Here is a 25,088-nt window from a genome sequence, read left to right as displayed (position 1 = left end):
TGCTCCCTCGCCTTGACGTAGGATCGGGAGAACGGGAGCTTGGGGAGAGAAGACGCGCGTGTTGCCGAGTCGTAGATGCAGCACCAGTGGCCCGAGGTGTTGGGGGCGGTGTAGTACAGGCCGACTTTGAAGCCATTATTGTAGACAAACATGGCAAAGTCGAGCGCTCCCACATGAGTGTGTCTTTCTCTGTCCTTCCAGTGGAGCGGTGACAGTTCCATCCACTCTTGGGTGACGGGATTGCCCACCACCAGGTGAAACAAATCGCTAGTGGGATCCAGGTCGGGTTTGGGCGACCTCAAGATGAATACCAGGCCACCCGCGGAAGCAACGACTAGCGTATGAGGAAAGGGTTGTGGTGAGTAGGGCAACGCCAACTCCTCGTGGTTCGGCTGTGATGGATCCCAGGCGAGGCAACGGTGGCTGCAGAAGGAGCTAGTCATAACCCGCAAGGATTCCTTGTCGCCACTGTTTTGGCACCAGCGGCGGCGGAAAGAGGGATTGCCGAGGATGGACTTCCATGACTTGCAAACGGCGGAGCGTGCCGGCAGTGAGGCCAGGTCCACAGAGCTGAGAACCAACTCCAAAATGTCATCTTGAGCGAGCAGAACCGATACAGGCGTCTGCTTGGCCTGCTTCATTCCGAGGAATGCCTAAAAGTGCTGCGCCTTATATTGCTGCAAAGGGAAGAAAGGCGAGAATCAAGAATGGGATGTTCCTTAAACCTTTGGCAAACTGCACAAGCAAAGCACCGTGAAGTGATGGGAAGTAATCCCCCCACAGATCTCGCCGCTCTTCTTGCACAGCGCAATATGCGATTGTAAGCTTCTCCACGTTTTGTTTGGCTGTAGATCGCTGCGACCGCGAAACGTTCTCTGAATCCAGAGGACGGCCGATAAAGACTGCCTTAGCTAACTCATCTGTTTCCATCCACTCCACCCCACTGCCCTGTGCTGAAGTTGTAAACAAACACGATCCCTGACTCCGAAAAGGTGTCCAGCGGTATTGCAACAAAAAATGTGTCGGAAATCCGGCTGCCCAGGGTACACTTCCTCAAGTATGGCGTTATGAAGCCCTGCGGAGACTGTAACTAAGTCACCCTTGTCACCCTGGCGCGGCAAAACGCAGCGCAGGCTCTCTCCACCTTGTTCAACCTTGATCTTCAGGCTGCGGGGGCCGCACAGGGACTCCACCTGGCACGGCCGAAGTCGTAAAATCCCAGGATGGTGAGATCGTAGAAGTAGCCGTCCAAGTCTGGAAATACAGCTCGAGGAGGAAAGCTTTGTTCGTAAGCTATAAATTCCGCTGCTTCCTCGTCTTGACGTAGGCTGGCGAGAACGGGAGCTCGGGGAGAGCGCTAAACGGTTTCGGTGTAAGGCAACGCAAACTCCTGGTGGTTCGGCCGTGATAGATCCCCAGCGAGGCAGCGGTCGCCGAGCAAGAGGGAGCTTGTCATAACCCGCAAGCATTCCTTGTCGCCACGGTTTTGGCCAGCGGCGGCGAAAGGAGAGGATGGACTCTTCCATGACTTGGAAACGGCGGAGCATGCCGGTAGTGAGTCTTGAGCGAAGAGAGGCCCGGTCGTACGGAGAAGCTTACCATGGCGACGAGCCTTACCTGATCGATCAAACGGGCATAAAACGGACTAGTTCTAGGGTTCTAGAACTGGCAGCTATGGCGTCTAGGGCTTTAGCTTGATTCCGGGTAAGAACAGGAAATATGGATGGATTCGCCGGCATTCTTGCGCTGCTGCTTGCGTCGATCGCTGCCACCGGCTCCGACGCGTCATCCTACGGGCTCGACACGGTCTTGGCGCAGGAATTCAAGGCGGATCCCCTGGCCGGCAACGACACATTCGAGCTCCTGCGCCCCGGCCTCAAGCACTTCCTCTCCACCCCGCGCCACGACCTGGACTACAAGCTCCACTCAATCCTCTCGCTCCAGTCCACAACGTCAGTGACGGTGAAGCTGGTGGGTTTCTCGAGCGATCAGAAGCATCAGCTGGAGCAGCAGCTGGGGCGCTACCTGGAGATCCTCAACAAGAACGAGCACGTCCATGTGATCGGCACGGGTGGGACTAGCAATCACAGGCTAAACGTGAGATCCAAGATCGAGATCGATGTGGTGAGGGACAGTGGCAGCAGCAATCTCGCCGATTCCATGTTTCGGGCGATCCAAGGCACTGTCGATCGCCCCTCGTCACTCTCGAGCGTCTATTACACCCCGGTGCCGTACACTGTGGTGGACGAGCTGGTACGGGCGGACCTCGCCAAGCCGCTGGCGTCGTACGTCATCTACATCCTCAACCTCAAGCGCCAGGCTCGGTCGTACGGATACGACTACCAGCCGGGAGACGGCGACGAGCTCCACTCGGCCTTCACCAAGTGCCTGGGGAATCTTTGGATGGGCCGGGAGCGCTACGTGTGGATCGATCTCGCTGCCGGTCCGATCGAGTATGGCCCGGCTCTCTCCGGAGAGGGTCTGGTGCTGCGCAGCGAGCTCTATCCATACGCGGCGGCTTTTCACGAGAGCCCGGCTCAAAAGGCGCTGCTGGCTGATCTAGCGGCGCTCGTCTGGAGTGCCTCGCAGATGCTGCTAGCTCCCGCGATGAGGATTCCAGTCTACTACGATCGTGAGTTGGAGGTGCATTTCTTTCACTTCAAGCATGGCGATGGCGGCGACTCGGAGCAGATAAAGTGGGAGGAGATCGAGGAGACGTTCAAGAAGGAGGCCTCGGAGGGTCTGCTCTTTCACGGCCAGTCTCTCGTCTTCAAGAGGTTTACGATAGATATGGACGAATGCGCTCTGTGTTCGGCGCTCCTCGCCCGCTCCACCAAGAGCTACACCTCACGAGTTCTCATCGATCGCTACAGCCTCTTTGTCAACGATTACATAGACTCGAAGCAGCTGCACTACTTGCTGGCTGAGAACCAAGTGGAGCTAGAGAAGATGGCCGGTTCCAGCGGCAGCTCGAACAACTTCATGGCTCGGATAGTTCCAGTCTACGTCTTTGATCTCAAGAGCGACAGGATCGTCATGCTGGACCGCGACCATCAGTCGATGGCTTTCAGGGACATGATAATCGCCATCCGGAGCAAAGGATACCAGACGGTGTCCGAGTTCAATTGCAACCATCGTCCCATGATGGTGGAGACGAGAAGGCTCGAGCGTCCACTCGTCGCGTCGCTGCTTCAAACTCTGTGGGGCGTGACACCGACGTACCTCACCTGGAGCAGCGAGCACAACTCGACGTTTCTAGACTACACTTGGAGCCTGGGGAACACGCCGTTTGGTCCGTTTTCGAAGCTCTCGTCGCTGTCATTCGCGCAGAGAGACGCAGCTCCTCGCAACGTCCTGCACACGATGCTCAACACGACGGTGTGGGGAGCCATTGAGATGCTGGAAACGTTGAAGGGACTGGGAGGCGAGAAGGCTGTGCTCAAGAGCAGACAGGGGACCGAGATGAACCAGAGATGGAACTTACTACTCTACAAGCTCAACAAGGCAACATCGGCCATGTCTCACTTCGATTTCAATTTGGCTCTCTTCTTCCTCAAATCCGCCGAGCACGACCTCTACGGCGCTCACCATCTCGCCTTCGAGGCTTCCTCACACCTCGAGGCAGCGATAGTATGTTTCAAGGACGCGCCTTTCCCCTGGAGCTGGCTTGTCTTCGTTTTGGCCATCGCTGGAATCGGCCTCTACGTCTGGTTTCGCAGAGAGCAGCTCTTTGCGAGCAAGAGGAAGCGTTTTTGAAATTTAAAAAAGATTCCATCACATTACCAAGAGAATCTCTAGAGGATTTTAGGGCAGGGGGGAAATGGACGCCAAGGACATCCTTGGGCTGCCCAAGGGAGGGCCTGTGGGCGACAAGCGCGTCCGGGCGCCCAAGGAGACGGTGCCCAAGAAGCTCGATCGTGTCTCCCGGGAGGTAAGAAAGAGTAGCTCTATTCTAGCTCCGGATTGAATTACGGGCATTCATGTAGGTATATGCTCTCACTGGAGGTCTGCCGCCTCTGATAGCCTCTGTGGATACCAAGCAACGTCAAGCTTCGTCTCAAAAGGTAAGCTTCCTTGCAAAATAGCATCTGGAAAATTTTGTTTTTCGATAGATTTCGTGGCAATGGCTTCCTTTTGCGAATTCGGCACGCACGGATGGGTTGCAGCTATCACATTGGGTCTGTGACCACGTACATTCAAGACTTTAGCATTCGAAACATGTTTTTTATTTTTATTTTCTAGGTGCGAGTCGTGGACTCGGTGGTGCCGACCGGGGATTACGCTTTCGCGAAGTACAATAGAGTGAGTGCCTTTAATTTCTTTGGCCTTCTTGTGTTTCGTCTAAGAGAATCAAACTTCAAACAGTCTGTGGCAGTCTTGAAGTATACAGATGACGAGTACAACAAGCACCTAGCAGATACGGTATGTGCTAAGACCATTTTGTGTGCTTAACATTTTTCTTCTTTTTCTTTTTCTATTTTGTAGAAATGGACGAAACAAGAAACAGACCTTCTGTTCAGCATGTGCGAGCAATTCGACCTTCGATTCGTTATAATAGCGGACAGGTTCTCTCCTCCACGTACTGTTGAGGAACTCAAGGATCGCTACTACTCAGGTTGCCCTTGTCTCCGTATGTGTTTCTCAGTACTTCCTAACACTTCTCCTTTGATATGAAGCGTCCAAAGCAATAATATTATCCAGGGCCACAACTCCTGAAGAGGTGGCTGACCATCCGCATGTGAAGGTATAAATCTGCATGAAATCTTGAGCTAACGCTGAATTCGGGATGCCCTTTCAGGACGCATACAACTTCAATTATGAAACGGAACGCAAGCGCGCCCTTGGCTTGCTATTGTCTCAGTCGAGGCAACAGGAGCGGGAGGACGCGGAAGTATGCGTGTTCTTCATTTCTTACTCCTTTTAACTGGTGTTCTTGCATAGGTACTCGCGGAGGCTAAGCGTATTACCGAAGCCCGTCTGAGTAAAGTACGTATTTTTACATTTCATTTTTCTTTCAGCATTAAACACCGGAACTATAACCATAACAGGTGGACGAGCAGGCAGAACAACCTTCTGCCCCTGGAACAGATCTTACGCAGCCTTCTACTGATACTGCAGCAGCAGCGACGTCTACCACTACTACTACTCGTGGGGTCCGTAATTTTTGTCTAAATTGTGCTTTTTTTGTCTACTCACCTTGACTTCGCTAGCAGCATCGCGTGTTTCTTCGAGGTCCTAATTTGGGGCAAATGGTACAAAGTATGCTTTCGTCAGTTGGAGCACGGATAGTGAAGCGTATCGAGCAAATACTACTTGATGAACTTGGGGTAATCCAATGGGACAGGCATTTCATTCCTTTTGACTTTCATGCTTGTAGGTTCGTTTGGAGCCGAAAATTCCTACCGAATCGATATGTCGTGAGCATTTGGAATTGAGAAGGGAAGTTCTCAATCTAGTAAACCTTCAAAAGGCGGTGCGTGCTTCATATATAATTGTCTCCTTTTTTCTTTAATCTTCTAACGACGCTGAGTTGTAGGTTCAATGGAACGAGGCGACTGTTTCATTCATGCGGGAAACACACCCAGAAGTTTCAACGCCTAATACCCCGAAGGTGTTCTTTATTTTTCTTAATGTTGGTTAATATGGTGAATTTTTCCTGGTTACAGAGGGGATTTCGAGGAGGTGACCGTGCTGCTGCTGTATCAGGTGAGTGGCCATTGTGTTGGTTTTTGATTTATGTAATGGTTAACATGTTTCAGGAGAACGAATAGGCAAGCGCGATCACAAGCGCAAGGTAAATGTTGCGTACGCTACATTCGAATGCCAATTCTGGTATCTTTCTGTGGTACAGGCTCCAGCAAGATTTTCAGACACGCCTCCATCTCCACCTCAGCAGAAACGTGCTCGCAAGTTGAAGTCAGAAAGCTGAGGAACGAAAGAGTGGTCTCCTTTTATTTGGTAAGCTGTCGGTCTCGTCTTTCTTATCTGACTGGCATTGTTTCCTAGAAGAACTTTCGAGTAATATCTCCGCGATCAAAGCGGATCTTGTTCTATAGAAAGAAGAGAAATCTCATAGGGACGAGCCTCCCGCTCGGCGATTGACCAGTCACACAAACGTAGCTTTCCTTGTCCAAGAAAATCTGAGATATAATATACCGGAGGCACTTTGACACGGATTCCGCGACAAATCACAAGCTCTAACGAGAAGCTATGATCGCAAAAGTCCCAGCTAACACGGGCTTGCGAGGGCCACGCGAGCAACTGTGTGCTTGTGTCGTCGGGCACTTGGCTACGTACTGAAATGCTCGTTGCACTGCCTCAGTCGCAGTCAAGGAAAAAGATTTGGCTCTTTCATTTTTATTTTTATTTTTCACTTTGGCGAAAGGCAAAAGAAGGGTGCTACCATTGTCAAAAGCCTACTGTACTATTGCTCGCCTTTAGCTTTCCCAAGGAAATAAACTCATCTAACTCGAGAAGCCATTCTAACACTGCGTGAAAGAGAGAGAGAGACAGATGAGAATGGCGAAAAGAATGCTTGTGGTGTCGATGCTTGCAATCCTATGTCTTGCAGATGCGCGCACCGAGGAGTTCTTCTACAACAGGACTTGCCCGAATGCGGAGACGATTGTCCGAGACGTGGTCACCTCGCATTTCCGGAACAACCGGACCATCCCGGCGGCACTGCTGCGACTCTTTTTCCACGACTGCTTCGTCGAGGTATACAAGCTCTAGGTGGTCAGCTCGACTCGCTAGGATTGATTTGGAAATTGGCAGGGGTGTGATGGATCGCTGCTGCTGGATGCGTCCGCCGATGGCGCTGTGATCGAGAAGCAGGCGCTGCCAAACAACAACTCGGCCCGGGGCTTCGAGGTGATTGACGATGCAAAGGCGCGGCTCGAGAGCACTTGCCCCGGCGTCGTCTCGTGCGCGGACATCCTCGCGCTGGCAGCAAGAGACTCGGTTGTCCTCGTAAGTTTGGTTTGATCCTTGATGGCGATATCAGTTATCTCACTATGATCACTCTTGTTTCTCTAGACCGGAGCACCCTTCTTTGTCATGCCCACCGGCCGCTTTGATGGTCGGATCTCAAACCGGACACTCGCCGAGGCCGCTCTGCCATCGCCATTCGACAGTGCCACCAGGCTCAAGGACTCATTCGCTCGACAGAACCTCACAGTCCAGGACTTGGTCCACCTCTCGGGTACGTAAAACTATTATATCGTCACTATTACGTAGTGATATAGCCAACCGGACTCCAACTTCCACAGGGGCACACACAATTGGCCAGTCGCAATGTCAGTTCTTCTCGCCCCGCCTCTACAACTTTAGCAACACTGGAGTCCCGGATCCAACCTTGAATGCCACGTACCGGGCCGAGCTCCAGCAGGCATGCCCGCGCAACGCCAATGCCACCAACAGGGTGGCGCTGGACCGAGGCTCCGAGTTCGTGGTGGACAACAGCTACTATCGCAACCTGGTGGCGGGGAGGGGGCTGCTGCGATCCGACCAGGAGCTCACCCTTGACTCGGAGACGGAGAGCATCGTGCGGTCGTTTGCCGGGGACGAGAACCGATTCCAGCTGCGCTTCCGGAGGTCTCTGCTCAAGATGGGCGAGCTGAGGATCAAGACGTCGGCCAACGGGGAGATTCGGAGGAACTGTAGGCGCGTGAACCCTAGAAACACCATCATTGTCACCACCACGAATGGCGATGATGCCGCTGCCTCCACCATCTAGGCAAATGGTGTGATCCCCCAATAACTTGATTCTCTTTGGCTTGCTTCTGATTGAAACTCTAGATCAAAGGAAGAAGAAAGTGCTTCTTCTTTTGGAGAGAATCGCCACTTTAATTAAAAATGCGTTAGCAGACCAGGCTTTATACTAGTACGGAGGTGGCGGAGCTCTGGAGCGCATTATTGGAGCTGGTGGCGTGGGAACTCGCGGGGATGATCCAGAGTTTCTTCTATTCACGCGCCGGCAATGCAGCCTGATCTCGCCCTGGATGGAATCCTTGACACCAATCCCTCCCAACTTCACCATAGCCTTGGCAAACTCGCGGAAAAAGAGTCGCTGGTTTGCGGCGAAAGCACTGATGAGGCCCCGCATGGATCCATCCAGCAGCAGCTCCTCGTCGCTCCTGAGAAGCCCGTTGCCAGCCAGGAGCTGCACAAAGTACGAGTTGTCGAAGGGGATCTCGCTGCCTCTGTCTAGAGACAGTGTCGCGCGCCTGGCCGGAGAAGTGTTTGGGCAGATCCGTCTCAAAGCAGCGGCGTAGGCGGGATTCAACGCCGGGTCCGGTAGCCCGGTTCCAGAGAAATTGTAGAGACGGATTTGGAAGTTGGCGCAATGGGATCGACCGATCGTGTGGCCTCCTGCATTGATTGTTTCGACATGGGTTATGTTATCTTCATGCATCTGATCGTACCCGAGAGTGTGACAAGGTCCCTGGAATCGAGTGTCTTGTTTGCGAAGGATTGGATGAGGCGAGTGAGGTTGAAGGAAGGCCCAGGAATGCTGCCATCAGCATTGGACGCCAGAGACACCCTTCCATCGTAGCGTCCAGTTGGCTCCTCCCAGCGAGGTCCCCCCGACTATATCACCGAGCAACAATCATCAAGAACCTGTGAAGAGCTTATTCGACCATGATGATCCAGGCACTTACTATTGCGACGGAGTCTCTGGCGGCCAGAGCGAGAATGTCAGCGCACGATACGGTACCCGGACAGACCGCCTCGATGCGTCTCTTGGCCGCGTCGACGAGCTCGAATCCAGTGGCTGTGTTATTGTTTGCCAGGCTCCGCTTCTCAGGCGGTGTGCCGTCGGGCGATGCGTCGAGAAGAATGGATCCATCGCATCCCTTTGATACACACAGAAATGTAAGAACAGGATTTTACCACTTTCGCGCGCTACCTCTACGAAGCAGTCGTGGAAGTAGAGTCGAAGTATACCGGCAGCGACGAGCGGCCTGGTTGCGAATTGCTCCGCCACAACCTGGCTCACAATCTTCTCGGCCGCCGGGCAAGAGTGTGAGTAGTATCCCACCACGGTGCTGCTCTGGACCACTCCAAGCTCCAAAATTGCTGTCAGTATCACAACTATCATCGCTGCCGAGAACCAAGGCATTGGGATCAGTCGACCAGTGATTCCTGATGATAGGTAGTGCACACAAGGCATCGCTATATTGTATTCCACAAGCATGATCTCTTTCTTAGATGGGAGTTTAGGGCATTTGGATTGGATGGCCAGCCTCGTCTCAGCCCCGAGCGTCGTTCACACCATCGATCGAAAGGGCCTCAGAGGTAAGCTGGAGAAATGCTCGCTTGCTCGCTCCTCCTACGCCTACATTTGATTTCCAGGCAAGGCGGGGGCGGATTATGTGGTGATTGGGAGTGGGATTGGCGGCTTGAGCTGTGGCGGCTTGCTTGCCAGGTATGGCGAAGACGTCGTCGTCCTGGAGAGTCATACCCTTGCTGGAGGAGCCGCGCATTCCTTCCAAATCGGAGGCTATCGTTTCGATTCGGGGCCTTCGCTCTTCTCGGGTCTCTCGTCCAAGGGTCCTCAAGCCAATCCCCTTGCTCAGGTCAAAGTATCATATACTACGAGCTATAAACTAACTTTGTTGTATCTTCTCCAGGTACTGGATGCCTTGGGTGAGCGTGTCGAGTGCGCAAAGTATGATTCCTGGATGGTTCATCTTCCGCAAGGCAGCTTCTTGTCCGAGATTGGTCCATCCCATTTTCCACAGGTACTAAGTATTTGCACAAGCTTGCAAGCTTTTGCTCTGGAAAATAACTCTCCGTCTGTTAGTATCTGTGTACCAGGTGTTGGAAAAGTATGGTGGCTCGAATGCTGTAGCAGAATGGAAGAGACTTCAAGTGAAGTGTTGAGAAACTCACTTGCCACTGACTGACACTTGATCAAAATTCAGGAAACTGTGCTGGGACTCTCTGAAGCTGCCATGGCCCTGCCACCAGCAGCTCTTCGAGGTGACTGGGGCGCTCTTTTTACCGTTCTGGGACGTTATTCCCCACAGCTCATCTCATCCTTCATGCGAATGGGATTCAAAGGAGCTTTGAATGCGCCGAGGCTTCTGGGACCTTTTTCGGAGATTCTCGACGCACTGGAGATTAAGGATCCTTTCCTTCGCAACTGGCTGGATTTGCTGCCTTTCCTTCTTTCGGGCCTTAAGGCTGATGGCACACTTGCCGCCGAAGTGGTGAGCTCGCTTCTTGTCGTCAGTTGAGCTACTTGTCTAACTTTGAACTCGTACAAACAGGTCTACATGTTTTCCGAATGGTATAAGCCTGGATGCATGCTGGAGTATCCTCATGGAGGGACTGAGGCAATTATCGACGCTCTTGTACGCGGCCTCGAGAAACACAACGGACAGCTTTCCTTGGGGTGTCATGTTGAGCAAATTCTGGTTGAAAATGGCCGTGCGAAGGGGGTAAAGCTGAGAAATGGCCAGGTACTCGAAAGATGTCAAGCCACAGATCCTGATCCTTCCATATAATGCAGGTTGTTGTTGCACGCAAAGCGGTCATAAGCAATGCGTCAATATGGAATACGGTGGCGTTGCTCCCTCCAAAGGAGGTTCCACAAGAATATCAAAAGCGTGCAACTGAAACTCCACAGTGCGATTCCTTTATGCACTTGCATCTCGGTGTGGAAGCAAAGGTGGGCATTTCTCTTTCTCCAGGAACAAAGTACTATCTATCAGCTAACCATTTAGGACCTACCTGCTGATCTTGGAATCCATCATATAGTGGTTGATAGCTGGGAGCAAGGGGTGGACGCACCACAAAATGTTGTTTTGATTTCCATGCCAAGTGCTCTCAGTCCCAATCTCGCACCCCCTGGAAAGCACGTCCTGCACGCATACACGCCAGGAACGGAGCCTTATCACCTCTGGAAAGGCCTTGATCGCCAGTCTGCTGCATACAAACAGCTCAAAGAAGAACGGTCTCAGGTTCGTCTTTCTTTTCTCGTTCGTGATTTCCTTGACTGGTTGCTTTGTTCAGGTCATGTGGAAAGCTGTGCAGCGAGCGCTCGGGACCGGATTCTCAGCAGACAGCTGCGATGTGAAGCTCGTCGGGACACCATTGACACACGAGCGTTTCTTACGCAGGCATCGTGGTACTTATGGACCTGCTATCCGAGCAGGCAAGGACACGTTCCCTGGTCCCGAGACTCCAATCAAGAATCTTTTTTGCTGCGGAGACTCGGTGTTTCCAGGAATCGGAGTTCCTGCTGTAGCTGCCAGTGGCATGCTCACTGCAAACTCTCTGGTATCTGTAGATAAGCACACGCAGCTCCTGGATGCTATTGGTCTGTGAAATCTATCACGAAAACAAGATGATACTGCGTCTACAAACACTACGCTACCATGGCTGACAGCCAGAAATTAAGGTACGCGGAGTTATAATGGGTGAAAGAGCACGGTGCTTGCCGTGCCGAAACACATCAGCAGCTGGCGGCCTTGTTTTCTCTTTTCTTTTTATTTTCTGTCTTTCTTTTCTACAGGCTGGGAAGGAAGAAGAACGAGCAAGTGTGATGGCGAATGCGGCATTCAATGCAATTCGGTCGTTACAAGAATTTGTGGTCGGGCGAGTATGATATACCAGTGTTTGGCTTCTCAATTCAACTCACCGATTTTCTCTCCTCTTGTTGTTTTGTTGCAGAGAGAGACAGTCAGTGCTTGGGTTCTCGACTTTACTCGCTCACACTATGCAGCTGCGGCTTGGACTTATGTGGCGAAAACGCGGCACTACTTCTGTCATGGGCTTCAGGTGCTAAAACCTTCCACAACCCTGTCGTAGTAATCTCCTACACGGCACAATGCCGCCTCGCCTGCGCGCGCCAAGCTCAAGAATGCTGGAGCCTCTTTTCGTCCTGGTTCTCCAACTCTCTGCTGTATGCATTCAAGCGCAGCTGCTCGTTGGATTCTATGACAGCTCCTGCCCGAGAGCCGAGAGCATTGTGCAACAATCCGTGATGATGGCGATCCAAAGTAATCGCCCGCTCGCATCGCGTCTAGTTCGGCTCTTCTTCCACGACTGCTTCGTGCAAGTAAGTTTGAAGCTAGAGCTCGAGCTGCATCTGATGTCGCTACTCATGCCTGCGTTTTGTGCCACAGGGGTGTGACGCCTCAATCTTGCTCGACTCAACTCCAAACAACACTGCGGAGAAAGATAGCCGGGCGAGCGCAACCGTGGGTGGCTACGAGGTGATTGATGCCGCCAAGAACACGCTGGAAGCTGTGTGCCCCGGAACTGTGTCATGCGCAGATGTAGTAGCATTGGCGGCCAGGGATGCCATATTCTTTGTAAGTTGATAGCCTCTTTGCTCTTTTGTTTACTGGCCACGGGCAGAGCGCAGTGCATTGATTGACTGCTCTATCTCTGTTCTTTTTTGCTAGTCTGGAGGGCCGCACTGGGACGTTCCAACTGGACGGAGAGACGGTCTTGTTTCACAGGCTTCCGTCGTCGCCTCCAACTTACCAGATCCATCCTTTAACGTGGACCAGTCGACAGCATCTTTCAGCGCCAAGGGTCTGTCTCAGTCGGACCTGGTGGTTCTTTCAGGTGAGCAAACGCGACTTGGTGGATGTTCTCAGTTGTGTTCACTAATCTGTGTAGGCGCTCATACCATTGGTTTTGCGCACTGTGGAGCGATCATGAATCGCTTTAGTGCCAACGGAAGCGATCCGACGCTGGATCCAACGTTTGGAAAGATGTTGGAGTCGAGCTGCCCGTCTCCCAGTCCAGACGCCACCAAGCTGCTGCCCCTGGATGTATTGAGCAACACCATCTTCGACAATGCCTACTTCGTCAACTTGCAGGCGGGGAAGGGCCTCATGTCGTCGGACCAGGCGCTGTTTACTGATCCAAGGACAAAGCCGCTGGTGAACGCCTTTGCTCAAAACGCAAACAGCTTCTCTGCAAACTTCCAGCTGGCTATGGTGCGACTGGGACAGGTCCAGGTGAAGACTGGCTCGGATGGCCAGATTCGGAAAAACTGCCGGGCAATCAATTCTTAGCCAGCAACTTTGTCGCAATTTTTTGTCGAAAAGCCACACCCTTCTTTCTGTATAAACATACATCTCATGCGAATCGTTCGTTGACAAGCTTCTGCTTAGCAACCTATTGGAAAGTAACTCATAATAGTAGTAATCTCTTTACTCCCTCACACTCACTCACAGTTCTCTCTATTGTATTGTACCTAGGGGAAGCAGTCGTCGTACGTAGTAGTGTTGTAGCATCAGCATAGTACACATACAAAGATCATACCAGAGAGGTTAACGAGAAAAATAAGAGGGCTTGCTTGTCAGATCGTCGAGGCCTACAGCGCTAGAAAAGGAACCTGCTTTCTCGCGTGTTCGGGTATGAGTCGTTCAAGCAGTTCTTGCGATGCGCCCTTCAACTCTGGATCGTTAAGTAGCATTCAGTCACAGGAGAATTTGGGACACACAACAACAATTTACCAAGTGGTTTGAAGTTGAACAAGGCTGGCAACGGTCGTCCATTGGGTAGCCTTGTGCTCGGGTCTCGGAGCTCATCAAAAAACGGATGGACAAGTGCCTCCAGCTGTGAAAAATTTAAAGATAAATGAACCAGCGCTCAACGAGAACGCGACAACTTACGGCATTGCATCGGAGGCTGGGGGAATACTGAAGCAGCCTCGACACCAAGTCCACTGCTTCAGGAGGCATCCGCTTGTGGAAAACCTGTCAACGAGCCACATCAAGAGAGACAGAGAGAGAGATATACCGGATGATTGCTCTTACCTTGTGCCAGGGATGCGCTTTAATCTGAGGGAACTTAAACTCCGTGTAGTTTGGATTCATGCATTTGATTTCCTCGCGAGTAGGAGTACCTAAGACCTGCAAAAGCAAGTCTTGAGCAAGAGCGACTCGCAAAAAAAACAGAAAAAAAAGAGCAAGAATGCATGCGTACCTTTATAATCTCCACTAGCTGATCCACGCCGCTCTCTCCTGGGAACAAAGGCTGCACAGTGGAAATGATTGATGAGACGGTGAGTGGCATAATGGAAGAGTTGCAAGGACGAGGTATACAACCTGACCAAGAAGTAACTCAGCCAGAACGCATCCAGTCGACCAGATGTCGATGGCTGTTGTGTAGTCAGTTGCACCAAATATAAGTTCCGGAGCACGGTAGTAACGGGAACAGATATACGATATGTTGGGCTCTCCCTTCACCTGTTGTTTTGCCAGGAAAAGCAGGAAACGCAAATCAGCTGCTGAATTCCAAGGATCCTATTTGTAAGCACCCACCAAGACTTTAGCACTCCCAAAGTCACAGAGCTTGAGCTGGTGTGTGTGTGGATTTACCTGATGAAATCCAGCAAAAGAAAAGCATAAGAATTCCAGGACTCGAAAGCACAAGGAGGGTTTACCAGAAGATTTTGCGGCTTAATGTCTCGATGACAGACACCCATGCCACCGTGAATGTACGTCAATGCTCTGCAGATCTAGATTCCGTGAACACAAATGTCAGTCCCATGCCAACCACATTTCTTGTCTCTACTTTCATTGTTGCGGGGTGTGTGGTTACCTGGTAGGTGTAGAGCTTCACGTACAGCAGCGGCATGCGTTGGTTCATCCTGTTGTAGTGCTTTGCAATCCGGTAGACGGTCTCGGGCACGTACTCGAGGACGAGGTTGAGGTAGAGCTCGTCTTTATCGGTGGTGGAAAAGAAGCAGTGCTTGAGGGAGACAATGCTGGGGTGGTCGAGGAGGCGCATTATCTGGAGCTCTCGGTTCTTGTACCGCTTGTCTTGGAGGACCTTTTTGATAGCCACGGTTTCTCCGGTTTCCAAGCACTTGGCCTGCATTCCCAAAGAGAAAGAAGAAACGATAAAGCCTGCTTTTGTTGCACTGTTTGGACTAGCAATACCTGGAAAACGATTCCAAAGGAGCCCGTTCCCACAACCCGTTCCGCGACATAGCTGATTGTCTGCCACACAAGAAGAAGATAGAAAGACGAGTGAGGAAAGAGAGGTGAATGTAGGAGAAAGGGAGGAGCGCAAACCTGTTTAGGTTGGCCATTCCGACCTCCTATTGTGGTGGCAATGATGTGTCCGGTCTCGGTACCATTGCCGTCAATCACCGCCGCCTCCACCTCCTGCATCGAATCAACCCGACTTTCCATAAGTATCACCAGAAATGAGAGAGCGTTATTGCCAATCTACAAAACCTTTTCATCAATGTGTGTGGCGGCCTTGTCATCCCTGATCTTCATCTCGTGCATCTCGTCCGGGAGCTGGTCCACAACGTTGCTGTTGACGGTGGCAGCTCTGGGATTCGCTATCAAGCCGGCCGCGCTAACCGAGGACGCCATGCCTTGCTCCTCGCCTTGTTCTACCTTTGCCCTCTTGGTACCAGCTCCACCAAGCTGCTGCCATGGCAAGAGGAGCAACGAATCAGTGGCTGGAATGGCGCTGGTGGTGGCGCTTGCTAGGAAGGGGGTAAATGGCGGATTTGGGGCTTACCGTGTCAGCCGTGGAGGACCAACCAGACGCTAAGTTCCTCAGCCGCTGCATCATATCCGTGGCCGCAACAAATGGCTGCCCCCATTCTCCTTCTCCTCCTCAATCTCCTCGCGCCGCGCCATCGCCTCCCTCGACACACCTCTCTCTCTCTCTCTCTCTCTCTCTCCTCGTCAAACTCTCACTCCCCAGTCAACGAATCCGCCCTCTCTCTCTCTCTCTCTCACACTCGTATTCCAGGCACAGCGCTCGGCAGGGCTCAGCGCAGAGGTCCAGCCAGTCCTGGGCAGTGTGATGACTCGTGAGAGAGAAAAACAAACGCCACCGTGCCCCCGCCCCACACACACACTCACACTCACGTTCTACCTAGGCTAAACAACACCAACACCACCTTAGTGCTAAAACCATGTCTTACATAGAATCATAGCTGAGCTGAGATGAGATGAGATATGAAATGGGATGAGATGTTTTGGTGGTGGGTGTAGCTACCTATGACCCTTGGCTAAGCTTGAGATAGCTGTGGTTGAGCTGGCTCTGGAATTGGGGGTGTTTGAGCGTTTTGGTTGGGTCTTTTCTTTGTTTGCCAGTTGCCGCTAGGCAAGGACCAAAGCCAAGACCAAAGGGGGGGCTTAAAAAGAGGCATTTGGAAAGGAGGCAAGCAAGCAACGCAACAAAACAACCAACCAACCAAAAGAGGCAAATGCGTATACATACATACATATATACCATAGGAAGTGTAATGTGATGAATAGATGGCGGGACAAGAATAAGAGGAGGCATGTGCAATGTGGCAGAGCCTCCCTGTAATGCCCACTGTTCCTTGTGCTCATGACTCATATGCCACTTAAAATGTCTAGTTTGCCATTTTGTGTTGCTTTGAGACAGTCTCCTCTCTCGTCCGCGCCGCCCCGTCCCGTCCTCCATGTCTCCACGGTATACTCCACGTCAGGCGTAGTCGTAGAGGCAAATGCTCCGGTCGTCCGCGACGGTGGCCAGCCTGCCGGGGCGGAAGGCAACGCCCCACACCTGATCTTTGTGCTCCGTCAGGCTCTGAACGCAGCTCCTCGTCTTGAGGTCCCAGAGGCGGACCGTCCGGTCGCTCGAGGCGGAGGCGAGCGCGGCGCCGTCTGGGCTCCCCGCCACGCTCAGCACCCAGCTCGCGTGGCCCGACATGGCGCTCACCAGGCTCCGCCCCTCGGCATCATACATGTGGACGTGCTTGTCGTCGCAGGCGGTGAAGAGGTAGCGCGGCTCCACCGGCGAGAAGGCGAGGCAGCGCACCGGCATCGAGTGGCCGTCGAGCGTGTGCAGCATCTTGCCCCGGGCCACGTCGAACACGGCGATGGTGCCGTCCATGGAGCTGCACGCCAGCAGCTTGCCATCCGGGCTCCATGCAACCGACAGCACGAACTTGCCACCCCCGACCTTGTCCACGCTCTCCGCCTTGAGGCTCGTCTCCCGGCTCCCGCTGCTCGCCTTCCAGATGTTGACGCAGCCGCTCCCTCCGCCAGCCACCGCCAGCAGCTCCCCCTGGGTGCCACACCAATCCATGAAAATGCCCATCGCTAAATGCCCACGCCTCCCTCACCTTGGGATGGAACTGCATTTGCCACGCCTCGGCGGGCTTGCTCTCCAGCGTCGCCAGCGTGCTGTTGGAGTCCACGTCGAAGATGCGCACCACACTGTCCAGGGACGTGCATGCCGCCACCCTCCCATCTGGGCTCGCCGCCACCGCCACCACACCTAGCGAGTTGCCGCTGTTGGTCCGCTCCAGCTCCAGCTCGTCGCCCTTCCACACCTTGACGCTCTCGTCCGCCGACCCCGTGAGCAGCACTGCTGGACGATCGCCGGTTGCTGCTGCCCACGCCACCGCCCACACTCCATCGCCGTGCGCGTTGGCCAAGCTCTTGATGCTCACGAGCTTCATCTCATAAACCCTAGAGCTTCGAGCTAGGGTTGCGTTGTCATGGTCATGGGCGGGGGGCTCTTGGATTCGGACATGGAGGAAGAGCGGCATCTGGACAAGCTTTCCCGCCTCGTCCACCACCAGAACGAGTCCGCCGTCAGGAGGGCTGCGAACATCCAGGAGCGCAGGGAGAGCATCCAAAGGTACCGTGATACCATCCATAGCTTGCGCACACGCTCACCGTGATTGATTGCAGCTATCGGCCGGGGAGATGGATTGCCGAGACTGGGGGCTTCGAGGCCAAGAGCTTCGCGGTGCCAGAGGTGACGACGCTTCTCGTGGTTGGGCCGATGGGTGCGGGAAAGAGCACACTCATCAACAACATGATCAGGGTGGTCAACGACATGAATGCGGGCTTCGACAGAGCTCAAGTGTGCGGTGAGTGATCCAGCAGCAGCAGCAGCTAGAACTCGTGTCTGACTGTGTGCCAGGCGATCCGAGCGAGAATGGAACTCTCTTCCTCAGGGAGTACATGCTGTGCAACGCGGTGAAGAACATCTGCGTCTTTGACACTCGGGGTTTCTCGGAGGTGGACACCGACGAGGACCTGAGCATGGTGCGCGATTGGATGAAGAACGGCGTCAAGCATGGAGGGATCGTGCAGAGGTAGAGAAGAAGAGCGACGTTTTGGTCTCATGCATGAGACATGCAGGTCCGCGGGCCCTGACGTTGATTCGCTGTTCGTGAGAGCCCGGCACGGCCATCACTTGCACAGCGCTACCAGGCAAGTTCACTTTGTCATCTTTGTGGTGAGCGCTGTGGCCGTCCACAGAGAGAGAAGGGCGGGGGCGGGAGCAACGCACCGCTCTCCTCTTGCCAAGATCTACAAGAGTTCTTTCCTCACATTCAAAGGTACTTGACGATGTTATAGGAGGAAGGAGTGCTCATTCTCTCGTCTCTCGAGCTGCGCAGACGATAGACCTGTCGTGGTAATGACTCACGGTGACGAGCTGTCCGTCGAGGACCGAATCGCTGCACGGTTTCATCTCGGGGAGATTCTGGGCGTCTCTGCCGCAAACCAGATATTTGACATACCAGGTGCTCTCCTGAAAAAGGTTCTGTGAGCTTGCTGACCTGATGTGTTGGCATGTTAAGCACCAGGTCAGGATAATAGGATAAGGAAAGGGCCCTACAATCAAGTGATCACCCCTTTAGCCAGTTGGCTTAGGGTGTAAGGGATAGTGTTCAACTCCTTCTCCAAGTAAACCGCAGCCAAGTCTGAGGCAGTGACAGTCTTCCGAAGAGCCAACAACCGCACATACTTCGTCAACCGATCCACTATGACCCATACTTGCTCCTTTTGCCTCTGTGTTCGTGGCAAACAAGTGATGAAGTCCATAGAGATACTACACCAACGGCTCTGAGGAATAGGTAAAGGTTGCAAAAGTCCCCCCGGCTTCTCCCGTGGCACCTTAACCCGCTGACAAAGCTCGCATGATTTACAATACTTGAGGATATCAGCCTTCATATTCCTCCAATAAAAGTTGCGCTTAATCAACTCATACGTCTTCTTCCCCCCAAAATGACCGGCCTCTGGACGATCATGATAGTGGAATAAAACTTGAGTAATTAACGCATCCACCCGTGGCAAATAGACACGGCCATTGTAGTAGAGAATCCCATCCACCAATGAGAAAGGAGCTTCCATCTGGTCTCGCAAAGAGGCCACCTCAGCATCCTGAGCCTGAGCATGCTCAACCAACTGCCCAAACTCGCTGACCACCTTACTCAAATGATGACAAAATCGTGTTCGTAACGTCATCACATGACGAACACGAGATAAAGCATCCGCCACCACATTTGATTTTCCCGGACGATGCTCAATAGGAAACTCCCCAAACTCCATGAGTTTGACCATCCAACGAGCTTGCCTAGTGTTCAACTCCTTCTGTGTGAAAAGATACACAAGTGGTTTGTGATCTGTCAACACCACGAACACTGCACCATAAAGATAGTGCCGCCACGTCCGCAAAGCATGAACAATAGAGAGTAACTCTTGCTCATATGTGGAATAGCGTTGCTCTGCGGAATTCAAAGTTCGACTCTCATATGCAATAGGCTGTCCCTCTTGCATGAGAACTCCTCCCAGTGCATAACCACTCGCATCGCATGTCACCTCGTAAGGTTTCGATGGATCAGCAATGCGAAGCACTGGAGCCTCGATCAACAATCGTTTCAGCGCCACAAAACTCTCCTCTTGTGGCGTCTTCCACTCGAATGGCACATTCTTGCGTAACAACCGCGTCAACGGAATAGCCACCTCTGCAAACTTATGCTGGAAACGTCGATAGTAACTAGCCATACCAAGAAAACTGTGCAACTCGGCCACTGTAGTCGGTGTAGGCCAGTTTTCCACCACAGCCACCTTCCTTGGATCCGTCTTGACACCCTTAGATGTCACAATATGGCCTAGATATTCCACCTCCGACTTTGCAAATTCACATTTGCTCTTCTTCGCATAAAGTTTGCTGTCTCGAAGTAACAAAAGAACCTTGCGCAAATGCACCCTATGCTCCTCCATATTCTTGCTAAAAACAAGAATATCATCCAAGAAAATCTCCACAAACTCATGAAGATAACGCCCAAATACCTCCGTCATCAACCGAGTAAATGTGGCCGGTGCATTCGTCAAACCAAACGGCATAACGGTAAACTCAAAATGTCCGAAGCTTGTGTTGAATGCCGTCTTGGAGATAGATGCATCATCCATTGCAATCTGATGATATCCACTCCTCAGATCAATCTTGGTAAACACTCGTGCTTCACCAAGCTTGTCTAGGATATCATCCACACGTGGCATCGGCATCTTGTCCTTCACTGTCTTCTTGTTTAAAGCACGGTAGTCAATACACATCCGCATTGAACCGTCCTTCTTCTTCACAAGCAAGACCGGAGCACCAAACGGAGACTTACTTGGCTGAATAAATCCAAACTCAAGTAACTCCTTGACTTGTCGTTGAACTTCTTGCTCCTCCGCATAACTTAACCGAAATGGACGCCGGTAAATTGGCCGCGTCCCCGGCTCCAATGTAATCCCATGCTCCACACCTCGTAATGGAGGCAATCCATGAGGAAGTTCAGATGGAAAAACATCAGAAAACTCATCAAGTACATCCCGTACTGCTGCTTCTCCCCCACACGTGCCTTGGTCCCCCAAGTCACGAACAAACAGCAAGTAACTTGAAAGTGCTTTTCCATTACGACAAGCCCGCTTCAAAGATGTAGCAGAGAGCATAACAACTGGTGGTTGAACGCCCTCGCCAAACCACACATCTTTAACGCCACCATACTCCAGCGAGATACGCTTAATGCTCCACTTTATCTCGGGATCCACCTTCACCAACCATGGCATCCCAAGAATGAGATCCACACGATGGATATCCGCGAGATAAAAAGTCTCCACAAGTGTGGTTTTGCCAACCAACACTTCCAGCCCCTCGACACAAGCATCGAAATGCTGAGCAGAGGTAGCTGCACCTTCCACTGTGTATGGAACAACTCCACGTGTGTTCAGGCGATGCTCCGCAACAAACTTTGCCGAAACAAAGTTGTCATCGCTCCCACTATCCAGTAAAATCCGCACTGGATCGCCACGGAACACGCCCTCCAGCATTAAAGCTGATTCACGCGTATCCTCAAGCTCCATCTTGTTCCACACACAGTTGAGTTGACGAGCAACGATCGAAAGTCTCTTCCTCCGACCGGAATGGTCGTTCTCGTCATCCTCACGCTGTAAAGCTTGCAACTTTTTAGTATCTGACTTACCGTGAGAAGATGATTGGCCATTCTTCTTGTCCTGCTGCTTGTTCTTCAACTGCGGACAATCAGCCTTGTAGTGTCCAAGTTCGCCGCAATGATGACAACCCTGTCTATAATTCTTCACAAAGAACTTCTGCTTCTTGGACCCCTTTGCATCTGAAGTAGTCACCACCGACTTCAACTTGTGATGCTTGTTCCCATCCTTGTGTCCACGGCGATCATCACGACGATTCTCGACAGAAGGACTCCGCGAACGCTTGCGAGACTTGTGCTTGTCATTGTCAAGGCGACGAGCCGCATCAAAGAGCTCCTCCAAACTCTTTGTAGGCTGAGAATGACGCAAGTGTTGCCGCATACTCTCACTATGGAGGCCATCAATGAAGTAGGATTTGTTCTGATCTGGATCCTTCGTTGGAACACGACTAATCAAGCGAGTAAGCTTCTCAATATAATCCCCGAGCGTCATTTTCCCTTGCTGAAAATGGCGAAGTTCTGTACGAGCATTCTCCACGTCGTAATGAGGGGCAAAACGTAAACGGAAAGCAGCCTCAAACTCATCCATGGTAGACACTGGTGGTTTCTTATCCGCAACACGGGACTCCTCAAGCCAATTCCACCATCGAAGACCCGCATCACGCAAAACCATCGGAATAGCCACTAAAGCCTCTGCATCTGGAGTTCCTCTAGCAGCCAAGAACTTCTTCACATTGGCTAGCCAAGCGAGACACTCGTCCACACCACCATCACCGGAAAAGGTTGGAATCTTGAGTCGATCTACCAAAGAAGGCTTACTTGGAGCGCTACCCCGTCCAGCCTCGAGTGCCTCAACACGCCCACGCATGGTATCCATCATGCCATGCATCTCGTCTTGCATCTCTTGCTGATTTTTATTAAGGGCTCGCAGCTCATGAACCACATCTTGAATGGTCCAAATCTCCGCAGCTTCGTTGACACCATCGTCGGCACCACCGTCGGCACCACCATCGATGATAGGATTCCAGCGTTCAGCTTGGTCGGCCATCGCAACCAATTCTCTGATACCAATGTTAGGATCCTATCCCTTACACCCTAAGCCAACTGGCTAAAGGGGTGATCACTTTATTGTAGGGCCCTTTCCTTATCCTATTATCCTGACCTGGTGCCTAACATGGCAGGCTACACCGGCAGATACATGGAAAAGCGCGACCAAGACTTGGTTGCGGACATGACGACGCTGGACATGGTCGAGTATGCTCTGATGCGTGCAGACCGAAACCTGTGTTACAAGCAGTCTGCTGTGCTACAGGCGATAACTCTGGCCAGCAAGCAGCTGGGATTACGTGCTTTTACGCTGTCGCCGAATTCGCAGGCACCAGAGATGAATTTCTCGGCGCTGCTGCTGCTGGCGGCGGCGGCGGCGCTGCTCACTGCGTGGGTGTTCGTGGTGGCTGCGCTTGGATATGGTATCACGTACAGCAGCAGGAGGTCCTAGAAGATGTGTGTTGGCCTGTGTGTTTGTGTCTATCGTCTAGCTGCGTGTGTACATATTGGATGTTTGGAATGAATGCGTTTAGTAAAGGTGCATAGGCTAGTCCACCAGGGGTGGCATGTTTAGGTAGTGGTAGGCAAGGAAGAAGGCAAGAGCACACACGCAATCTCTTTCCCGAGCGCGCGCGCAAGAGGGTTGGGTTGGGTTGGGTTTGGTTTGGTTTATGGCGGCTGGGAGGAGCGGAGGAGGGGTGAGCGTCAGTGTGCCGCTGTCGTGCTTCCCAGTTCCGCGAATCTGTGGCGTGGCGCTTCCACGTGTGCGCGGCGGAGTTAGCAGCCGAGTTTCGTGGAGCATCATGGAGGAGCGGCCGTCGCCCCGGCGTCGAGGGAGGGGCGCCATTGCCGAGATGGTGGAGGCTGCCGCGGCGCAATGGGCAGTAGACGACGTTGCCACCACCGCTGCCGCCGCCGCTGCTGCTGCCGCCACCACCAATGACCACTCGGCGGCGTCCTCGTGCCACGAGGAGCAGCACGAGCACTCGTCCGTCTTCCAGGGCGTTGGCTCGGAACAAGGTGAACTTCGACTGGCTGGCTGGCTCACTGTTGCCACTCTCAAACCCTATCCTTGGTCGCAGAATTGCTGCTTGGCATCGACAAGGAAGTGGCGGCGGGAAGGCTGCCTCCTCATGCCGGGGAGGGCATGAAGGACTTTTACGCAAACTACCGGGATGCGGTAAGAACACTCGAGTTATATCCTCCAAGTTCATGCTTCTCTTTGTCAGGTGCTACACAGCGAGTCCGAGACGGCACACAAATCGGTGGTACCGATCATGGCAACTGTTCTTGACCGAATCCTGTTGCAATTCGAGGTAGCTACGGGTGAACTTGTTCCTAGCTCGCTTGCCTTTTATAACATGGATAAGGTTGTGCGCACTTGCAGGATCCCTTCACATTCCCTCCATACCATCAAAGCATGAGGGAGCCTTTTGATTACTACAAGTTTGGCCAGGAGTACATCCGTCCCTTGCTTCACTTCGGGTAAGGTGGTGCTGGCGTTGGCAACAGAGAAAATTCGTAAAACCGCTTGTCTCTGAGCAGTAAATCATATCTCGGTAACAAGGAGCACTGGGATGCCATCGAAAACCAAGTGCAACAGGTATCATTCTTTTTCCTTGCTTGTTTTCCAATCAACTCTATAATCTTTCTCTCGACTCCATCAATGCAGGGGCACAACGTGGTTCTTTTCTCGAACCATCAAACGGAAGCCGATCCTGCAATCATCGCATTGCTTCTGGAGGGCTCGCATCCTTATCTTGCGGAGAGAATGGTATTGCTTCCTGGATGTGAGCTTCGCAGCTTGCAAGACTATATGCTCTACTGACCAAGTGACTGTCAACGGTGACAGACGTACATAGCCGGGGACAGGGTCATCTTGGACCCGTTTTGTAAGCCCTTCAGCATGGGAAGGTTCGATCTCTTTCTCTTCTTCGTTGACACTGGTGCCGGTGTTTTGCCGCCAGGAATCTTATCTGCGTTCATTCGAAGAAGCATATCAACGACGACCCTGAGCTTGTGGAGATGAAGCGACGTGCAAACACACGGGCTCTCAAGGAGCTGGCCGTCCTTCTCAGGTGGTTTCTCTGTCCTGCCTCTTAACTTGCAACGTTTCTCAGATTGCCAGCATTGGTAGGAGCGGGAAGCAGCTAATATGGATTGCGCCTAGTGGCGGCCGTGATCGCCCCGATCCCGTCACCAACGAATGGACTCCAGTAAGCTTGTATTGTTTCTGTGGTGGCTAGTGACTGGGTGACATGCGCACTTCCAGGCAGTTTTCGACCCGGCGGCCGTGGACAACATGAGGCGGCTGGTTGAGCGCGGTGACGTTCCAGGACACATGTATCCGATGGCTCTACTCAGCTACAACATCATGCCGCCTCCGCCCAAGGTGAGAGAGCTGGTTTGTCCGGGCGATGGACTCATTTCATTGCCATGCACAGGTCCAAAAGGCGATCGGAGAGAGACGTCTCGTAGGATATCACGGGGTCGGCCTCTCCGTTGGTTCCGAAGTCAATTTTGGACAGGTGAGCCTTGCTTTTCCTGGGACAAGGAACAAACGCGTTGGCTTTTGTGCCTTTGCAGGAGGATGCTCACCAAAGTGTGTGGGAATCAGTGAGGGAGCAGTACGCGCTGCTTCACAAGGCTGTGCATGGAAACGAGGGGCCAAGCGCATCCACACCCGCCTGTAGTCTATCTCAGCCTTGGCTCGCGACATAACATCCGCGCAACACTATTCGGCAACAGCAACAACACAACTCCACCTTACTTGAAACTGTGCATACCGCTGAAGGAAAATTTTTCATTCTCCACTCTGTTCTTGTTCTTGTATAGACGA

General features: G+C 52.5%; 9 protein-coding genes across 12 annotated transcripts; 6 read left to right on the top strand and 3 right to left on the bottom strand.

The window, feature by feature from the left end:
- The first annotated feature begins 1,719 nt into the window (after positions 1-1,719).
- LOC9632901 lies at positions 1,720-3,756 on the top strand. Its single transcript, XM_002991639.1, has one exon. The coding sequence runs from the start codon at positions 1,720-1,722 to the stop codon at positions 3,754-3,756; it is 2,037 nt and encodes a 678-aa protein (XP_002991685.1).
- A 14-nt stretch (positions 3,757-3,770) lies between these two features.
- Positions 3,771-6,176, top strand: LOC9632900 (SWR1-complex protein 4). 2 transcript variants are annotated; one of them, XM_024665470.1, is made up of 17 exons: positions 3,771-3,931; positions 3,987-4,064; positions 4,113-4,178; positions 4,243-4,302; positions 4,366-4,422; positions 4,486-4,615; positions 4,677-4,744; positions 4,799-4,891; positions 4,942-4,986; positions 5,049-5,153; positions 5,214-5,327; positions 5,378-5,473; positions 5,537-5,611; positions 5,667-5,706; positions 5,760-5,794; positions 5,852-5,958; positions 6,010-6,176. In XM_024665470.1, exons 1-16 carry the CDS (start codon positions 3,821-3,823, stop codon positions 5,927-5,929), a joined length of 1,251 nt encoding a protein of 416 aa, XP_024521238.1. In that variant the 5' UTR covers positions 3,771-3,820; the 3' UTR covers positions 5,930-5,958; positions 6,010-6,176. The 2 variants fall into 2 exon arrangements, with proteins under 2 accessions (XP_024521238.1, XP_002991684.1); XM_002991638.2 differs by having other exon boundaries at positions 6,007-6,176.
- Positions 6,177-6,424: 248 nt separating this feature from the next.
- On the top strand, positions 6,425-7,827 carry LOC9632410 (peroxidase A2). The gene is made up of 4 exons (XM_002991637.2): positions 6,425-6,717; positions 6,775-6,969; positions 7,036-7,201; positions 7,269-7,827. Exons 1-4 carry the CDS (start codon positions 6,514-6,516, stop codon positions 7,733-7,735), a joined length of 1,032 nt encoding a protein of 343 aa, XP_002991683.2. The 5' UTR covers positions 6,425-6,513; the 3' UTR covers positions 7,736-7,827.
- A 35-nt stretch (positions 7,828-7,862) lies between these two features.
- Positions 7,863-9,204, bottom strand: LOC9632899 (peroxidase 57). The gene is made up of 4 exons (XM_002991600.2): positions 8,909-9,204; positions 8,661-8,855; positions 8,424-8,589; positions 7,863-8,370 (listed from the first exon to the last, which is right to left on the bottom strand). Exons 1-4 carry the CDS (start codon positions 9,194-9,196, stop codon positions 7,880-7,882), a joined length of 1,140 nt encoding a protein of 379 aa, XP_002991646.2. The 5' UTR covers positions 9,197-9,204; the 3' UTR covers positions 7,863-7,879.
- LOC9632898 (prolycopene isomerase 1, chloroplastic) lies at positions 9,187-11,357 on the top strand. Of its 2 annotated transcripts, none has more exons than XM_024665458.1 (9): positions 9,187-9,297; positions 9,355-9,578; positions 9,633-9,743; positions 9,820-9,873; positions 9,927-10,214; positions 10,275-10,466; positions 10,517-10,675; positions 10,731-10,967; positions 11,020-11,357. In XM_024665458.1, the coding sequence occupies exons 1-9, from the start codon at positions 9,195-9,197 to the stop codon at positions 11,332-11,334; spliced, it is 1,683 nt and encodes a 560-aa protein (XP_024521226.1). In that variant the 5' UTR covers positions 9,187-9,194; the 3' UTR covers positions 11,335-11,357. The 2 variants fall into 2 exon arrangements, with proteins under 2 accessions (XP_024521226.1, XP_024521225.1); XM_024665457.1 differs by having other exon boundaries at positions 9,633-9,765; positions 9,800-9,873.
- A 107-nt stretch (positions 11,358-11,464) lies between these two features.
- Positions 11,465-13,124, top strand: LOC9632409 (peroxidase 5). 2 transcript variants are annotated; one of them, XM_002991635.2, is made up of 5 exons: positions 11,465-11,608; positions 11,680-12,067; positions 12,135-12,323; positions 12,417-12,582; positions 12,637-13,124. In XM_002991635.2, the coding sequence occupies exons 2-5, from the start codon at positions 11,837-11,839 to the stop codon at positions 13,035-13,037; spliced, it is 987 nt and encodes a 328-aa protein (XP_002991681.2). In that variant the 5' UTR covers positions 11,465-11,608; positions 11,680-11,836; the 3' UTR covers positions 13,038-13,124. The 2 variants fall into 2 exon arrangements, with proteins under 2 accessions (XP_002991681.2, XP_024521240.1); XM_024665472.1 differs by having other exon boundaries at positions 12,417-13,124.
- Positions 13,125-13,158: 34 nt separating this feature from the next.
- On the bottom strand, positions 13,159-16,068 carry LOC9632408 (shaggy-related protein kinase epsilon). The gene is made up of 13 exons (XM_002991599.2): positions 15,508-16,068; positions 15,213-15,413; positions 15,048-15,140; positions 14,913-14,972; positions 14,572-14,844; positions 14,414-14,488; positions 14,292-14,348; positions 14,076-14,216; positions 13,954-14,004; positions 13,785-13,880; positions 13,641-13,724; positions 13,482-13,584; positions 13,159-13,422 (listed from the first exon to the last, which is right to left on the bottom strand). The coding sequence occupies exons 1-13, from the start codon at positions 15,559-15,561 to the stop codon at positions 13,340-13,342; spliced, it is 1,371 nt and encodes a 456-aa protein (XP_002991645.1). The 5' UTR covers positions 15,562-16,068; the 3' UTR covers positions 13,159-13,339.
- A 157-nt stretch (positions 16,069-16,225) lies between these two features.
- Positions 16,226-17,613, bottom strand: LOC9632897 (WD repeat-containing protein VIP3). The gene is made up of 2 exons (XM_024665473.1): positions 17,093-17,613; positions 16,226-17,034 (listed from the first exon to the last, which is right to left on the bottom strand). Exons 1-2 carry the CDS (start codon positions 17,519-17,521, stop codon positions 16,450-16,452), a joined length of 1,014 nt encoding a protein of 337 aa, XP_024521241.1. The 5' UTR covers positions 17,522-17,613; the 3' UTR covers positions 16,226-16,449.
- A 5,085-nt stretch (positions 17,614-22,698) lies between these two features.
- Positions 22,699-25,062, top strand: LOC9632896 (glycerol-3-phosphate acyltransferase, chloroplastic). The gene is made up of 12 exons (XM_024665468.1): positions 22,699-23,269; positions 23,332-23,429; positions 23,479-23,565; positions 23,637-23,734; positions 23,795-23,852; positions 23,922-24,023; positions 24,102-24,163; positions 24,217-24,327; positions 24,387-24,465; positions 24,522-24,641; positions 24,694-24,777; positions 24,836-25,062. Exons 1-12 carry the CDS (start codon positions 22,921-22,923, stop codon positions 24,968-24,970), a joined length of 1,383 nt encoding a protein of 460 aa, XP_024521236.1. The 5' UTR covers positions 22,699-22,920; the 3' UTR covers positions 24,971-25,062.
- The last annotated feature ends 26 nt before the right edge of the window (positions 25,063-25,088 follow it).

The sequence above is a fragment of the Selaginella moellendorffii genome, unplaced genomic scaffold, assembly GCF_000143415.4.
Source record: "Selaginella moellendorffii unplaced genomic scaffold, v1.0 SELMOscaffold_122, whole genome shotgun sequence".
Classification (NCBI taxonomy): domain Eukaryota; kingdom Viridiplantae; phylum Streptophyta; class Lycopodiopsida; order Selaginellales; family Selaginellaceae; genus Selaginella; species Selaginella moellendorffii.
The sequence above is the reverse complement of the archived record's forward strand: the minus strand, read 5'-3'. Positions and strand labels throughout refer to the sequence as shown.